This window comes from Phaethon lepturus, unplaced genomic scaffold (assembly GCF_000687285.1).
Source record: "Phaethon lepturus isolate BGI_N335 unplaced genomic scaffold, ASM68728v1 scaffold8102, whole genome shotgun sequence".
Classification (NCBI taxonomy): Eukaryota; Metazoa; Chordata; class Aves; order Phaethontiformes; family Phaethontidae; genus Phaethon; species Phaethon lepturus.
Window position 1 is genome coordinate 63,529 of NW_010521177.1, and position 17,919 is coordinate 81,447.

Sequence of the window (17,919 nt, forward strand, 5' to 3'; positions counted from 1 at the left end):
AAGCACCTCAAAGAAAAAAAAAACAAAAAAACAAAAACCAAATACCAGTCACTTTCTGCTGGTTTGGTTCCCAGAGGCAACGTGCTGTAGTTACACGTGTGTGCATAGATGTACGTGCACGTGCACAGACACACCTTCGGCTCTAAATCATCCCGAGGTGGTAACGCGTAGTTCCTGTTCCAGCTGCCCAGGTATCGGGGGCTGAGGCAGCAGTGAGGAGCCTGTGAAGAGCAGCAGAACGAAGCAATTCTCTTTGAACCTGATCTAACAAGTCTGGAGCTGTTACAGTGATTTAAGGGGAAAACACTTCCACAGTTGTTGTTCTGCAGTGCCCCTGAGTTAACTCCAAAAGCTGTTTTTCCAGGATAAAAACATCAAAGGGGCTCTCCTTTGTATATCAAGGCATATCTGGATTTTAACGGTGATATTTGGCTTTTCAGAAATAGGCTCCCTGCAAAGGAGCACGTGTGTGTGTGCGCGTGCGGGAGGGAGGTGTTGGGAGGAGCGCGCTGCGTGGAAGCGTTGGCCGACGTAGCCTGGTGTCCGAGCCACGCTTCCAACCACCCAGTTCACCTCCACAAACCTCTCCTCCTGGTTGGCCTCCTTAATTTTGAAGCGAGGAAGCACTCGTTCACTCTGAACAGAGCTGTTTTGTGGGGCTCAGAGCCTGGAGCTTGGCTGGGGGTGCGGGGTGTTACGCCTGCGGAGCTGCAGAACGGCGACGCAGATCACTGCCCGAAGCAGCTGGGTGCTCTGACCACCAGTTGTTCTTGGAGGGGATGGCGAGAGGGGGAAGCCCTGCATCCAGACCATCTCGGGTAGGAGAGCTGTAGCTCTCGGCAGTATCTGGTCATCTAAATGCTGGCATGCAGGGGTGTGTATTTATGTTTTTTTTCTTCTCTCAGAACAACCTTGCTATGTCCTTGGGAATCGGTGATGCTTCATGCAGAGACTGAGAACAAAACTGCATTTATGTCGATGGTAAATGTAAGGGCTTTTCAGCCGTAGGTGAGGTTTTACTAAGCCCTTTCCAGAAAGCTCCAGTAGCCCTGATGCCCCCAAACCTGGGTGAGTGTCACACTAACGGAGCGCTGCTCAATTTTGTGCTTTCTGAATGAAGCTTCCTTTCCCTGCATGCAAACGAGTTGCTGCAGACAGCTTGTATTGCATGAGGCTGTCTTTTATTTTGGTGATAAAAGACCCTGGGAGTTGTTTAATCATCTTCTGTCTCTCTCAATGGACTCGCTGGCTCCAAACCTTAGCGTTGGCTCTGGAAAGATTAATATTGACACCATGGCTTCACATTCATCGGGGCAGGGCGTGGAATCGTGAGCGTATCAGGGCTGGCTGCGCAGCGACGGCTCCACGGGGCCACGCGTGCCCTCCGAGGAGAAGCGTCCCTGGAGGCTTCACTGCCCTTACCTGGGCACCGCGGTCTTCGCAGAAGGTTTGGGACCTGTCTCCTGCTGGCCGTGTAGGCTGGTATCGGAGGAGAGGAGATGTTTTGCATCCTGCTCATGACGAAAGCCGGTAGATGCTTCTGCCGTGAGTGCTGCGAGGTGGGCAGTTATTCTGCAGGACTCCAGTGTCCTCTTCGCAGGACTCTGTCTTGCCGGCAGAGCAAACCTCGGCATCCAGCGTGTCCTCCGAGCTGGCTTGGCTTCTACTGGCCTTCAACAAACAAATACCTTTTTCTCCATTAATCAGAACTTAGTCGCTCGGGATAGTTTGTTTTAAGATAAAGTTCTGTTTTGGAGTAAATTGCCAGTTCCAGTTGCTATGTTTTCATGGCTGCCTGCCTGCGCAGAAGAGCTTACCACTTCCCCAGCCCTGGGATGACTCTCAGCTGCACCCAGCTCCTTTTTTTCAGGGTATTTTTGTTCTTCGGCAAAACATAGGCAAATGTGAAAATAAATCGGTCTGCTTCAATCCTGGTAACCTCTCTGCAACTCCTTCCCATCGCACCCCTTGCTTTGGGGTTTGCTGAAGGGCTCTCTCCCATCCTTGCAGCCCTTCCTTCTCCCAAAGTATTTTAGCTTTGCAGTAGTTTGTCTCCTTTCTTGGTAGGGTTTCAGGCCTCATGGGCTAAAATATCTTTATAGCGTGGAGCCAGCTACCCCTCTAGATTCGGAGTAACAGATATGATTGTGTTAATTTAGGAGGCAAAAGGATTTTGTGGCTTTATTTCTGTGGGTGTAAAAAAAAAAAAAGACACAAAAAACCCCACCACATAACCTGTTCAGGGACAGATGCTTGGTGCTTCAGTGGAAAAAAACAGGTTAAGCCAAAACAAATCAGAACTGAGTGTTCAGGCTACAACTAAGTCTGATCTGCAGTGCTATATTTAAACATGGTATTTTTGTATTTTAATTATTAACCATTGGGAAAGAACAACCTAAAAAACTGTAGTGTAGGCTATTTTCAAGGTATCCTCTCTTCCAGCCCCATCTTAGTGCCGTAGAGTGCAGCTGAGGACCGGCTGCGGAGGCTAGGGATGCTTTAACGCATTCGTTCCCTCTTTAGGTTTCTGTCTTTCCCCAGCATTCTTATCTTTGCAACCTCTTAACTGTTAAATAAAGACCATCGGCAATAAACTGGTGTTTGAGTTGGCGTGTGAGGTGGGAGAGTGTTTTCTTGTTGTGGAGAGCTGAGGGCATGAAGCAGGATTTCCCTTTGCATGAATTGTAATACAACTTCGTGCGTGACCGTGACCGCCTCCGGATCAAACCGATGTTTAGCAAAGGATGGGTTATGAAAGGTAACCCGTTACCACGTGGTTATTTCATTACCGTTCAGCTTTATATAGCAGAAGGCACTGCCCTGCTTTTGAGGAAAAGTTCGTGGGTGTTTTAGTGCTGAAGAAGCAGCTGCATGTCCTCAGCGCCGTGTTTAGACTGCAGGGCTGTCAGTGCTGCGGTCCCATCCTTAAAAGCATCGAGTCCCTCTTGCATTGGGAGAGGGCAGCGTGATGGAAACGAGTGAGCTCGGCCTGGCACCCGGAGTTCACTTGCAGTTTGAATCCAGCTATGGAAAAGGGATGCAGGGAAGGAAGCAGCTTGTTCGCGGTGCCGGACTATGGCGACCTGCCCTGGGCAAGGGAACTCGCCCAGTCTGGGGGCAGAGTGGGTTGGGGTCTGGATTCACAGTGTCCTCGGGCACCTCTTACCCCATGCGTGAGGGAGAAATTGTTTTTAGAAAACTCTTGTCTACACTTGAAGTGAAAAGAGGGGGCGAGTCCTTTTATCCTGCACCATCCTCTCCAGGGCCATAGCACTGCAGTCGGCATCGCTTCTTCCCAGCGAGAAACCCAGCAGAGGAGCTGACCTTAAAAATCTAGTTAAAGCTTTCTCTTAACCTTCATCCTGCATTGTGAAAGAGCAAAACTGCAAGCGGGTAAGGGTGGGAGAGGGCATCCAAGCATGGAGTGTGGTGGGGGAGGGCAAAGTGCTGGCTCTACTGATGCAGAAACGCTGGGAAATAAATGGGATTTTTTTTTTTTATAATGAGTATCTGATGGGAGGGAGCTTACCTGCCTCTTGCCAAATAGCGTTCAGAGTTGTAGCTCTGACCAAAGAGGGGCTGCAAATGCGGGGTTTGGATCTGCCACGGAAACATGCTCTTGTGCTCTTTGCCTTTCCCAGCAGCGCCGGCAGCGGTCCCCGCACGTCTGCAGAGCTGGGTCCCAGCACAGCGTAAGAGATCTGCAACGCGCTTTGCTTCTGTTGCTGGGAGACAGTCGGAGGGAGCTGGGGCTGCTTGAACAAACACGCTTTTCTCCTCGCCTCCTCTCTTCTCCCTCCCCACCTATTTTGTGGTTTCTTTGTTTTTTCCTCCCCTCTTGGTGACTGGTTATAGGAAAAGCTTGGCTGGAACCAAGTGATTCTTGCTCCAAATGATCCCATGAGACTAAAGAACCTCCCAGGCTTCCAGATGTGCTGAAGTAAACGTCTTTTAGATACAGAGCCCAGACAGTTAGGTACAAGAGCGGCTCCAGTTTAGAAATATACCTTGTAATGAAGCTAATTGACATAAATCTTCGAAGCGTAATGCCCTTAAACTTCTGGAGCTTGAACTGAATTGACCTCCAGACCCAAATTCTGCAGCAAGCCCTCAGGGTTGTGCAGCATTCCAGAAATCCTGCCGCAGCTCGGGTTCAGCGCCTGCCTATGGAAGTGAATAAAACAGTCAGTACCAAAGCCCTTGGTCTTCTTTGGACATGGGGCTTGTTTTGCACCATCCCCATGTTCCCCTCCAGTCTTGCATGGCCTTTATGTACCCATGATACGTAAGGGTGCCGCGGAATTTCGAGGCTTTGCTGGGGAGCATTTGCCGCTTCGGAGGGGTAAAAGCGGATAAAGCAGGCGGTTCTTGCCGAAATGGTGACTGGCAAAAATGTGCATTGTGAGACCTACGTTACCAGTCAGTAACCTCTGTTGAGAAATATGAGGCAATTAATACTTCTCAGTTGTTTTGCATTGTCTGCAGGCTTGAGCAGAAGCTGCTGCATCGCTCACGCGTCCTTCAGGCTCTATCACAACTAATGAGAAATGGAAAAGTTCTTTAAAACCGAGCCAGTGGAGAGGAGCGGGGCTGATGGAGTGAAGGCGACTGCCACAAACGCCTCCCTTTTTAAGGGAAACCCTTAAAAGGCATTAATCGGGGTAGAAGAAGAACTCAGCATCCCAAGGCAGACTTTAAATTCAGGTTTTTTTCCTCTTAACTGGTTCCAGTTTAGCTGATCCCACACTTCTGTTGCTGATACTGCAGAGTTGCTGATTTACACAAGAGCCTTAGGTTAGCTGACAGAAAAACCCAACGTTGTCTTGCTGTTCTCAAAGCTGTATTTCTGGGGCTTCCTTATTCAGCCACAGGGAGTCTAAATAGCAAGGTCAGATGACACAATGACGAGCCATATAATTTTTATCGGAAGAAATAGTTGCAAAATGAACCACTCTGTGTCTGATTTTTGTCATTTAAGAGCTGCCTCCGTCCACTCAAAATCGTGATATTTTTGCCTTTTACATGGCCTCATCCTTTTATAGCGCATCTTTTTCAACTTGAGCTTAAAACACAAAATCCCGTTTCTTGCACAGATAGCTTGCAGTTTTTGATTGACGTTTTGAATGACTTCTGTAGGTAAAAGCTTTCACGTCCCAGGCTATCACATCAGTTCTCCTTTTGTCATTTTTACCCTCCTATGAACCAAGGGATCCGATCGCTCCTCCTGCCACCCCGTTAGCGACTCTGCTAACCCTTGTGTCAGCGTTCGATGGCGTCTGGCCTCTGTCCGAGACCTGCACGGCACCGGCAGCCCCATGGAGAGCCCGGCGCCGGGGTCTGGTGTCTCCCAGCTGGTTTAGCAAAGGTCACGTTCAAGTTCTGGTTGTGTCCAGTGGCAGGAGAGCGATGAACTTAAGAACTTACGTACTGCAGGGCAGCGTGCTGGCAGCACGACCCGTCCATCCAGCGATGTCAAAACCCTTCCTTTAAGAGGAACCTCCTTTTAGAGCAGACCTCACTTTTCTTCCATACATGTTTAAACTTTCAATTCTGATTATTTTTTTTTTTTCAGGCTGGTCTTCAAGCTCACTGTAAGCTAGCATTAACTAGACTTTAAGCCCAGTAGATGTGCTCGTTCTCATGGTTTTCTAGGGGCAGAGAATCCACATCTTTTAATGACTTTTCTGTAGCTCACATGAACGCCTTCTCCCTGGTGAGATTTAATGCTACACCTGCACTGCCTGTCTGCTCCTCACAACCAGGAAGGACTTTATTGGAGATCTGACTTGGCAGGAGTTTTTAAGGCTCTTTTTTTTGTTTGTTTTGCTTCACAAAAAAAAAAAAAACAACTCCCTAGTGGAGTTCAGCTCTAGGTTGCCATTGATTTTCGACTGGAAGTCGAGCTGTCGGCTCCCCGCAGCGTTTCCAGGAGCCCCGCTTGCCCGCCGGGCAGTTTTGGGAGCTCGTGCGGCTGCACCAAGCAAAGCATCGCGCTGGGATGCAGGCAGTGCAAGGGCGGCTGGGGGATGAGGTCCAAGAAAATTTGGCTGCCTTCCCCAAATCTGTCCTTAAAAGACCAGAGGGGGAAAAAAAAAGTAGTTGTGTCAGAGTTGAAGTTCATTTCCCACCACTCTCTGTTGCCAGTCGATGTATCTGCTTTGCATTCAGCGGTAACCGCTCTGAAGTGCCTTGGAGGAATATTTTCTTGGGAGATTTCTGTTCAGGAATCTCTCACTGGGAAATTTTTTTGTTGTTGTTTTTATTTTCTGCTTGGTTGTAGGTTGAAGACTGGGGTAAGCAACCAGACCTGAGCCTCTTGAGTGTCTCATTGCTCTTTGGAAAATAGTCAGGGTTTCAGATTATTGAAAATTCTGAATTGACCGACTGAGATGCAGTTTATCAGATCTTTCCTTTTCACAGAATTAACCTCCTAATTGTCACTGTCGGTTTTCCCTCTGCAGCGTTGCATTAGAAAGCTTCAATTTACAAATTCTGCTCAGGGATTGTTTTTGAAAAGTTTCTATTGTCACTTCAAGTATTCTGTAGATTGTATGAAAATTAAAACTTGTTTTATTTTTTTTTGGTGGCAAATGCAGTCATTTATATGCAGCTCTTAAGTGGACTTGAAAAGACACCATCTCAGGCAATAGTTTTTACCTTTTTTTGTAATTGCATGAGGTTTGCCTTGAGCTATTGACTGGGAATCGCTTAAATCGGGGGATGGACTTGTCTTTAGCTCCCTCTCCTGGGTAGTTAAGGCATTTGCCCCCATGATGTTGCTGCTTTTGCAAATCTGATCTATTTTCAAACTCTTTCTAAGCATCTCTGCTCTCAGGGGAAGTGGTGAGGAGCACAGCGTCCATGCGCAGGATTGGGAAATGAGATCGTTTAAATAAAAAAACAAAACCAAACCAAAAATACCCAACAAAACCCAGCCTGAGGTGAAGCCAAGTTTACTTTCTGCATGCTGTGAAAGAGTTAGTGAACTGCATTTCTGGTTCCAGTGAAACCAGAAATGGTGCTGGTGGAGGTGGGGCTGCATGTTTGTACAGGGTGAGCTGAGGAGTTTGGGGTTCCTTTCCTTCTCCCTAATTTTGTGATCCAGGGGGATGGTTTTGTTGGAGCTGTTTATTTTCAGGCACTGGCAAGGGAAGGCTCTGTGGAGTCCCAACCTCTGCGCATCCCTTCTGAGCCATCCATCCTTACGAAGACTTTTCCAGGCAAGGTGTTAAGGATACCTTTTCTGTGTCAGAGGTATCTTAACATCCTTTCCTGGATTTCTTCGGCAGTCACGTGGCAGGTGAAATCCTGGGGCTGCCTCTAACTTTTCCTGAGGCTTTATGAATAATGCAGCATGTGCTTTTTTTATTTATTTTCAGATTGAGAAAATCATGAGTTCCATCGGCGAAGGCATTGACTTTTCTCAGGAGCAGCAGAGGATCTCAGGTAGCGTACCCAGCTACTGTGTGTCTGTCTTGGTTGCGCTCCGGACAAAACCAAGGTGCTGTCTCCTGCGTGCAGAGCTCTTCAACCTGCTTTGACTCCCAGAAGGGAAAGGAAGGGTCTGGCACAGAAGGAACAGACCTCGGCTTCCCAGCGTAATGCTCGATACTGCTACCAGCAATTTTAATTCAATACTCCCCTGGGTAGATTAATTTGATTTTATATAACGCAGCTGTCCTCCCCACCCAGGAGGCTCCTGGGGAAATGCGCTGGGTGAAGAGCATTGCAGCTGGTACCCCCAGTCTGATGGGAAGGAGGGGTGGACCCCAATTACCCCAGTGTTGATTAATACTCACCCAGTGACAGCAGTGTGTGTGTGTGTCTGTGTCTGTGGTGTGTGTAACGGGTCTGGTTTCTTGTTGAAAGCACCTGTTTATAAATTTGGGGGTTTAGTGTTACTGTTTAGGATATAGTAGATTTTAAGGTGATGTTTTGCATCTTTGAATAGTTTTAAACAAAGGCTTATTGCCGAGGATTGTGGAGTTTTTGTTGGTGGCTTCTGATACCTGAAGTGACTCCTTATAGTCCTTCCCTTTAGGTGGAGATGACTCGTGTGAGCGGTCTGGGACGCTTCTTGCGCTCTCCCACAAGCTCACAGCAGCAAAGCCCGCTCCGGAGCGGCTGGCTCGTTGCCCCTGCTCGCACAGCCCAGTAACCACTGGGTTCTCGTGCTTCAAACTTCACAACTAGACTTTGCTCGATGTGTAGGAGGAAGATCAGGTTTTCTGCACGTACAAAAAAAAAATCTAATTTGCAGCTAAAAGATGGTGTAAGGATTCCAGCCAGCATCCCAGGGATAGAAAGTTCTGCTGCTCCTGGCTCCTGTAATTACTGTTGTCTCGACATAGCCTCTGAGAAGGTCGAACTGATTGCTGACAGTTCTCTCCTGCCTTTCAAAATTTGTTTGTCTCAAGTTTCTGTTCTTCTCTAGTGGATAGCAACAAAATTTTCTTTAAGCAGTCAGTCTGAAACAGAGCCACTGCATATCTGTCTTCTGGCTGGTCTCACAATCCCCACAACAATCTTGCTTTTGTTTCAGATACATAATGCAGTAGCAAGATGCTCTTTTTTCCTGGCTTTTTTTCATTATGTAAGTGTAGGTCTGTCCCTTTGGAAATCAGCAGAACCTTTCCGTAGCCCTCCACATTCTAGTATTTTGTTCTTTAAGGCTCTCAAAATCCTTCTAGCCCTGGGAGGACGGGATGGGAATTTTGTATTTAGAGTTGTACATCAGAGTGACTATAGCCAAGGTATCAAATATTCATGTTATCTCCATGGGAATTCACTCGTCCCAGCTGCATGTTCACTGCTGGGCATGTTTGGCTATAAAGCTGCTCTGCAGGCATGGTTGGGATGCTTTTTTTTGGGGGTGGTAAGATGCCAGCTGACGGGGACGCGCGGGCTCGGAGGGGCTGTCTGGCTGCCGGTGAGGCACCGGGGGGTTCGGTGTACGTTGGGTTGTGTGAGAAGGTGTCCCTTGGAGGCTGTTTGTATTTCACAGATTAAGGAACATTTTCTGGGGACCAGGAATGCTTGAGCAAAGCCTGTGTGGGGCATAGGGTCCTGCTCAGGCAGTTTGTCTTAACTGGAGCTTACCAAGGGCCAGGTTTTGGTTTGGTTGCAATAGAATAAGGCATAAAGAGCGGCTTCTGCCCCCCAGCCTCTAAAACAAACCATCCAGAGTAGCTGCAGTGTTGTGGCGATTTTCCAGCAAAACTACTGTTTTTCTGCAGTCCATAAAATGTTGTTGCCAGAGTATTTTAACATTTCTTCTCCAGCTTTCTGCCTGTAAAACTCTAGATGCCCTATCGTTGCTTCAGATCAGATAAAACTCATCGCAACTTCTTTTTGTATGTATTTCACCTACATACTTCTCTGCCCTTGAAGTATGTAGCTTTACTAATTTTATAATAAAACTTTATACATAGTGTGTGAGATGATTTAGTTGTGCATTTTGTCTTTGCTTTTTCTAATTTCCATAAAACAAGGTGAAGAAGCAATCGTAGTGTCATTTAGTGCATTGATTTTCCTCAAACAGAGCAACATCCTCCTCCAGCCATGTTTGCAACTATTATTAACTCTTATCTCTGCAATGCAGCATCAGAGTGACGGGAGATGATCTTGGGTTAAAACGCTCTCGTTTCTGTAAATACTGTAAGTAGAGGTGGCTGGGGCGTGGGGAAGAGCGAACCCTGTGCCGAGTTTGTGGTCAGGATCCGGTCCGGAGCAGCAGAGAGAACCAGATCTCAATTAAAAATCTTCCTCCGTTGCTCCTGCAAGTGACCTCATTGCATAGCTGAGCTCTATACATCACACAGGATCGTTTTGCCATTTTACCGGCCTTTTTTCCTATACTTTTTGTGCCTTCTTTTGAGGAAAGTAGATGTGAAGGGGACATGGCACTAATAGAGAAAGGATGCCTTGGTATCGATGCAAATGTCCCCAGGCATGTCTGCATACTCTTCGCAGAGCAGGGAAATAACCTACCCCTTTCCCAGCCGACCGTCTCAACGCTTCCACTTTTCCGAGCTGCTCGGGAGGTTTATTTTAATTTTTCTTTTCCCGGGATGCAGCTTCACTCTGGAAACCAGCAGTTTAAGGAACCTGTCCTCTGCGCTGCTGCAGGCAGAGCCGTGGGTCCTCGGGAGCGCCGTCTCCCGCATGGAGCCGAGTCCATGGCCTTCAGAGGAGATAATTGCTTGGCTTTAATGGTGCCTTTTGAAACGGAGCTGTTTGTAGTGAGACACAGCGTGTACAGCTTGATTAAACGGATGCCGATGAACTCTGCTGTCTGGGGACGGAAGGTGCCTAAATATCATGTACTGCTCAAGGGTTTTAGAAAAATCTCCTTGAAAATGTTGTCGTAGGAAATGCTTTTTGATGGTGAGACCAGTCCTGCCTGTTTGGGGACACGGCCTTCCCGCGATGCCTCTTGGATTTCTCTGGGAAGGAGGATCGTTGTCCCCAGCCACGTCTCTTAGGGTAGTGGCTGTACTGGGAGCAGGACTGGGGTGATGCCAGTTGCAGGTCAGCACGGGTGTCATGGTGGCCGTGCCCTTTGGCTGTGGTTAATTTGCCACGTGCCTCAGCTTGGGTGATGCTGGGCTTGTTCTGAGTACACCTATAGGCATCGATATCCACTAAACACGGCTGCTTGCAGGAGAGATGCTTCCCCCCTGTACTTGAAGCATGAATCCCCTTCTCTGCCTTTAAATGAGGAGCAAAGACAAAAGCAGAACTCGAGAGCTTGTTTGCTTTACTGCAGCGTGATGGAGGATGCTGGAGCGCTGCCACCACGAGGGATTCTGTCCTTTTAAATCCTTCACCTCCAAACTGCTGCATCCGAACTGTTCCGGGTGGGCAACGTCTCCTCTTGATGAGATGCTAATATATATCCGCACACGCCGCTCACGCTTGCCGTAATGAAGCTTATCTCGTATCCATTTGTCACTTGGGTTTTTGCTTTGCTGAGGAGAATCCACCGTGCGTTCCCAGCGGGAGTTTAACCTGTGCCTGCCCTAGACGCTACGCACTGATGAGGACTTATGTTTTCCGGGGTCAAATGGCTTCGCAGAGGGATGCGAACGGCGTGGGGGTTTTGGTCTAGTCCGATGGCAACTGTTCGGTATCCTGCTCTGTGACAAACCCTCCCTTCCCCAAGCCGGTCCGTAGCTGTAGCAGAGCGTGTGATGGATCGATATCGTTAGTGAAGAGGTCTAACATGGAGGGGAGAGGAGGAGCCAGCACCTTGGCAAAAGCTGCCGTTGTGCAAGGAGTGTTCAGCAAAATGGACACCCGTGTCTGGAAGCAGGCAGACCCAGGAGCTGCCTTGTCCTTCTGTTTTCCTGCAGGCCATGCTCTCTTACGCTCGGTTTGGGATCCCTCGTACGCACATCAGCTGCTGGACATATTCCCTCTTTCTCCTTCCTTTCCTATGAGCGCGGCGAGCCAGAGAGCGGGCAGTGCTCTGCCAGCCCCTTGCTGCGAGGATGAGGGGTGTCCTGGGGTGCGTGCACCCTTTTTTTTGTTTTCCAGCGGCGTTCAGCTTTTGCTCCTCAGGGCTCTGCTAGGGCTGTTTCAACGCTTCAGATCGTATCGCCAATGTGCAGGAAGCTGCAAGGGAACTTTCCAGATGTTGTCGCATCCTCAGAAACGGGTGGACTTTGAGGGCACGGGGACTCCTGACTAGGTTGGTGCCTGGAATCGCTAATCGGCCTGCAAAGGTAAAACGCCTTGCTCGGCAGCTGCCGCGGAGGCAATTAAGCTTGGGGTTTGTTTGTACAGGCAGTTGTTGCATATAACGGACTCGGGTCTAGGGAAAGCAGGGACCCTTGGAGTCACGCTGGAACAAGCCCAGGCCCCGAGACGCTCGGTTTCAGGTCCCTGCCGTGCCCCAGCCTTACCCTACAAATTTGGGCAAAGAGCTGGTTTCTGTACCATAAAGCTTTCCTCCGTAAAACAGCGTAACAAAACTTCGGTGTCTTGCCATGGTGTTAATGGATGAGCACATTAAACTTCCGAGGCCCTCGGATGAGAATTAGATGCATTCTGGCACCTTTATAGAATTTGGAGCTAGAATCTCTTTCTTGGCCAATCATTTCCTGGTAGAGCTTGTCAGAAAATCTTCCAAATGTATTTCCTGAGGGTGGGGTGGTATAGGCGGGAGGAAAGGAGAAGTCTCACTGATCCGTGTTGGTAAGTGCTTTTCAGAGGCTGGGGAATCGGGGAACACCATCTCTTAAAGGATACCAGATTCTACCTCACCTTTGCTTTAAAGGGGTTTTTTGGCCTGGGAACAGATGTTTGTATTCAGTCTGTGTTTCTCTGCGTGCGTGTTGTGCAGTCACGCATTTATTTAGCTCCAGCAACCCACTTGTGATCATCTCTTCCTTCCAGATGTGGGTCAGAGGGGTAGGGGAGCGCAGGTCTCGCAGCAGAAACTCAACCCCGCCGCGCTGCAGCGTCTCATCTCACCGCTGGCTTTGAACAAGAAACCTGTGTGTTGCTCGCTGGGTTACAGTAATTTGTCAGGCAGCATTTCTCTCCCCCAAAATAGAGGAGATGAGTGGTCTCTGCTCAATAAATCAGCTTGATGCAGGCAGGAGGCACGCTGCACTGGACAGGGAATGCATTTGGGGCTTAGTGAGCTAACTCTGCAGTTGACTTGAGACGCTTGCTTGGTGTTTTACTTGACAAAAGAGAGAGAAATTTGTTAGCAACCTGCATTTGGCTAATTGATCTTAGTTCCAGTAAAGTCGGATGCTGGCTGTGTTTCTTCCATCTGATAGCATTAATGACTACATTCCCCTTGCCTATCCATCTTGCCTAATGCATTGCCTGAGTTTATAGCCCCACTCAATGGATTTAAGGACTTTCAGCTGATGATCATCCCCAGCTGTGGCAATAACTGCCTGACTTGGTTGTCTTGCATGCTCACTTTGTGCCTGGAGAGTGGTTTCATCAACGCATGCTTGGATTTGCAGTTTTTTCTTCACAGTGAAGCTTGGTCGTGTGTCTTCAGGCCACACCAGCTCACGTTAAACTGTTACCAGTTTCCATGAGCAAATAGAAAACTTATTTCTTCCTCTGAATAGACTAAAGGTTATTATTGAAACAATAACCTATAAAAAGACCTTTCTGAGCCCTGGTAGCCCTCTCCTTTTCCTGTTTTCTTTGAAGCGAGCCGTGTTACTCGAAAAATGTCTTGCAAGAGGAACTGAATTGCTTGGCTTGCTTTTTTTGCAACTTTTAAATACTCATTATTTCTAACTACTTTCTATTGACTGTTTCCCCCTCTGCCATCTGCAAACCTTTTAAAGGTAGGATTCCCAAAATGTGGAGCATAAGGAGAAGGATGGAGCTGAGAATTAGGAGTTTGTTTTAATCAGAAGTCGTGATCGGGCTCTTGCTGGGAGGCACAGTGACTGGGAGTCATTTGCTCCCGTGTCTTCCTCGTAACATGCAGATACTCAGTGTATTTTTGACTTCCTTATTTTCAGTCTAGGACGTTTTAGGGCCTCTGTTCTCTTCTTTTCAAAGTAAACCCCTCCATTCCCCTCCCTCCAACTAACCCCCATTCATTTTGTCTTGATTTGGAGTGGCTTTAAGAACAGAAAACCTACACTTGGTTGTCACTGTAGGTTTCCCCTTTAAAAGCAGAAATACATTTACGAGTGTACAAAAGACCAAGTAGAGTAAATAATTTTTTAAAATGAAATTCAGGAGCTCAGAGGAAGGAAATGCTGTGGTTTCATTCCCCCTGCCAATACTCTTGACTGTTTCCAGAAATGCTGTAGTAGGCAGCAAGCAGTTTTCTCACCTCTCTCTCGATAAATTAATTCTGAGCCAGCCGCAAATCACTTGGAACTGTCAAAGCAGACCTGTAACATCATTTTTTGAAAACCCAAGCCGTGTAGTCTATCATCGAGTAAATATTGAGAAGTCAGTAATTTCCACTGGAGAGTTATAGAGCTGCTGTCTCCCTCCCCTCTCCTGCAGCTTCTGCTGCGAAGGCTGCTCGCTGCTTGTACAGTGGATGGAAAAGCTGGGAGGGGTAAGAGGATGAAGAGAAGGGAGGGACAGGCGATGCGAGAGCAGGAGACAGGACTGAGAGTGGAACGGCAAGCCTGGAGCTCGCTGCCTTCAGACAAAGCACGCCGCTGCAGCGCTCCGCAAGGACGCACGATTGCTTGGCGAGGGGACGCGGCTGCGGGCGGACCAGCAAGGATCGACGGAAGGGAAGGATGGAGACCCCGGGCGAGCGGGAGCTTGTTGCATAAATTCCAGGTTTAGAAGCTGCCCTTCTGCACAGGCTGCGTGAGGGGAGGGAGACGGAAACCTTTTGTGATCTCTGCGTTTCTCGTGCTGCAGCGTGCACTAGAAAGACTGGCCGGCGCTCTCCAGTTCGCCGAGCGCGGCTCGCCTGGCTGAGCAGCTCTCCTGTGGACCAGAGCAGCAGGATCTCTTACCCCAAGAATTTCCAGATAACACCGTGAGCTCTGCGTTGTGCAGCCGCTGCAGCGGGCAGGGGTGGGAAGGATGGCTCGGAAGGTACCAAACAGTTTCAGCTGATCTGAAGGGTCAAAGAAAGGAAACTTGCTTTTCCTGATCATCTTTTTATTTGCATATACCCTTGAAACAGATGTGCTAAGAAGCCTGAAAAATTCTGCCTGTCTTGCATAGCAAATTTCCTGATGAAAAGGAGATCTCTGAACTTTTTTTGTCACAGCTGAGGTCTCAAGCTTTTCTAGAGGAGAGTAACAAGGCACTGGACTCTCTTCCCAGGGGTGAGGGAAGGGAAAGCTTGTCTGCACGGTTTCTGTAGGGTGTTGGAAGAATCTCTTTTATCAGAGGCTGAGAGGAGGTGCCAGGGCATGTCTTGGTCTTGAGCTGCTGCAGGAAGAGGAAGGAGTGTGCTTGCGTTTGGTTTCTTCTTGTTTTGACGTGGTTTGGGGGCAAGGAATTAAAATGCCGCCTCCTCCAGAGCTGCTCCCTGTTTGAGTGGGGGGCTCGGATGCAGCAGCTGTGCTTAGCTGAAGAAGATGAAGGAAGGGCAAACACAGGCGTGCACCAAACACCTGGCAGGACTGAAAGTCTTGGCTGAAAACTGTACCGATTCCTCAGTCTCCCTCGCTGTCGCCCAGCGCAGCGGTGTAGCTGGACTCTCCGGTGCAGCCAGCCCGGCGCGAGCAGCGTGCTGAGATGCCGTGCGTCCGCATAGGCGGTAGAATGCCAGTGCCAGGGCGCTCGGACCCGTGCTCGGGGTCACTCACGCCTCTGCTCCTCCTAACGCAATAACAGCGAGAAAAAGCCCTTACCATGGTTTGCCTCTTTCAGGACTGCTTGGGGAAAAAAAGTATAAGCCCTTCTTTTCTTCTGCTGCAGTTTGTGTGCTTTCTTTGTCTTGCATGTCTTCCTGTGGACAGCTGCTCTAGTCTGGCTTCTGCTGCTTTTCTGAAAGTCCATCGTGTCTGTTTTGTGTCTCCGCTGCATGAAGATGTATTTTCTCTCTAGCTGCTTTGTGCCTCCAGCGCTCCTGGCCGTCTCCACTGGCCCGCAGAGCAGGGCAGCGCACCCGAAGTTGCATGGACGAGAGGACGCGCACAGCTCTGTGCGTTTGTGAGCCGCTCCACTGCATTCCCTCGCACCTACGACTGGCTGGGAATGCCTTGGGTGCGAGTTGGCTGCCCTCCTCCCGCCCCCTTCAGACGAGCCCAGGAGTGGATCCGCGTCCCCGTGGGGTTGGGCTTCATATGTTTGCCTGGCAAGAAACTCGCCTGAGCCCTGAAAGCAGTGCATGTGATGTCGTGGTCCCAGGAATGCTTCTAAACAGTTTGTCCGGGCGAGATGTTTCTTTTTCTGAGTGTTAACTGGGATACAAATTAAACCCGGAGCCCGCGGAGGCACTGGAAGCTTGTTGTCCATGGTCTGTGCACACAAGAGGAATTCTCTCCCAGCTGATTTGTTGTACTCTGAGCAAAATTTTTTGAGTTTCTTTACGGTAATGACTATGATGTGGCAATGCCATCTGTCTTCCTCAGAGTGCCGCTGCTACCGCCTTAACGGTTTTTCCCTTTTCAAGCGTCTGCCGATTCCTCTCTCGTCAGGTTCGCGGATGCTGGAGCAGAGTGTCGGGGAGTGGCTGGAGTCCATTGGCCTGCAGCAATATGAGAGTAAGCTGCTTTTGAACGGCTTTGATGATGTCCGCTTCTTGGTAAGTTGCTGGCTGGGACCCACGGGCTCTAACAAATGTCTTGGCCAAACCTTGAGTTGTTCTCGATATCCCATGTCAGCTGCAGAGCAGATCGGGGTTCTGCAGCCCAGCAGAGCAGTCTTGGGGGTGTGTGGAAGGTGAGACAAGAGGAGGAAATGAGGGTTGTGTTGGGTCATTCATCTTCACGTTTAATGCGGGCGTTAGAGTTTTTTCACTATAATTTTGATAGAAAATTTTATTTACTCTGCCCTCTAAGTCCTTACTCTCCAATTTACTCCAGAAATGGGAACTGGAATTCACTAGTCTTTTGAAGAAATCACTGAGCAGTCTGTGTTTTGGACTATGAAGGAGGTGGTAGACCTCTTATTGGAAGTATCCTTGCTCTAAGCACACAGGATGTTAATGAGCTGTACTTAATTGCATTGGCACTGTTGGCTCTGAAACCTAATGATGACAAGATGGTAATGCTTCATGTTGAGGGATTTTTTAATAACCAGTGTCTAGAAACGTAAAGGTGCATGGTGTAAAAATCTGCGAATTCGTATGGAATGGTGAACTGCAAAGACAGAAAATCTTGGTGCTGTGGGAGGGTTCTTCGTGCACGACTGAAAGAAATGCTTTTTGGGTGCGGACTCTTTTAAGTTTTGCGAATGAAGAATTTCTAAAAATGGATGTAAGCCTTTGGAGCTAATGTAATATCCTGCCTTGGAAAGGGAGTGGGCGCATCTCTTCGGCACTGTGGACGGTGCGGAGAGGTGATATCCGGGAGGGTGTGTGCTTGGCAGCCGTATCGTGGGCTGGGTGAAGGGGGTTCGGAAAACACAGCCGCCATCTGACAGCGGTGAGGGTACGTGGGGGCAGCTGGAGAATGAAGGGAAGACTGGATAGGGCATGGAGGGACAAGGACGTGCACATCGGAGCGGCGTCAGGAGGGGTACTTAAAGGCAAGGTGTAATTACGCTTTTAAAAAATGACCTGACCAAGAGGATGAATGTCCCTGTGAATGTCGTAGGACCCCCGGGCACCCCTGAACGTTGAATACTGTGGCCGTATCCAGCCACACCTCCTGGCCTCCATGGCAAGCAGCTTATCCCTGTTTCCCCTTAGCCTGGCAGGGCCAGCGCTCTCCGAGAGCTGGATTTTACCGTGGTTTATGCACCTTCAGTAGAGCAACTGCGGGCGACAGGCGAAGGTCTTTGCCAGCACCCTCCGGCCCCTCCCGTATCCTGTTCCGACGGCTGTACGGCACCTTCCTTCTTCCCCGGGAGGATTTGGGGCGAGCGGCCCCCGCAGAAGCCCTGGGCACCCTCGCAGGGCTCCAGCACTGCCCGCAGCCGTGCAGGACGAGGGGCAGCTCCTGCCGCCTCTCCCCAGCTCCTCCCGGGGGGCTCCGGCCCCCCAAGTGTCCCACTCGGTTGGTCCCAGCCCTTAGGTGGGTCCTCGGCCACTGGGACCGCTGTGCTTCAGGCAGGTGCGTTCAGCTCTGCGTGAGGTTTCAGCATCCCTGCGTGCCGGGGTGCTCTGATGCAACTTGTGGGATGCTCTGGAGATGGTACAGTGGATTTAAATTAAATAACACCCCGTAGATCCTTGCTTGGGATCCTCTGGTGATGGATCTTTGCCCTTTGTGGTGTTGGTGGGCTGCTCTCACTCCAGCGGTCAGCAACTAAAACCACCTTTTACTCTGACTGGTCCTGCCTGAC

The 17,919-nt window shown here is 49.3% G+C and overlaps 1 protein-coding gene across 1 annotated transcript in view; it reads left to right on the forward strand.

The window, feature by feature from the left end:
* LOC104616421 (ankyrin repeat and SAM domain-containing protein 1A-like) overlaps positions 1 to 16,216 on the forward strand; it is a gene marked incomplete at its 3' end in the record, with an annotated part of 51,814 nt that extends 35,598 nt beyond the window's left edge. The window contains exons 12-13 of the mRNA XM_010281426.1: positions 7,380 to 7,446; positions 16,110 to 16,216. Coding sequence (XP_010279728.1) covers positions 7,380 to 7,446; positions 16,110 to 16,216 — 174 coding nt within the window. The remainder of the gene's footprint in view (positions 1 to 7,379; positions 7,447 to 16,109) is intronic.
* Positions 16,217 to 17,919: the final 1,703 nt, after the last annotated feature.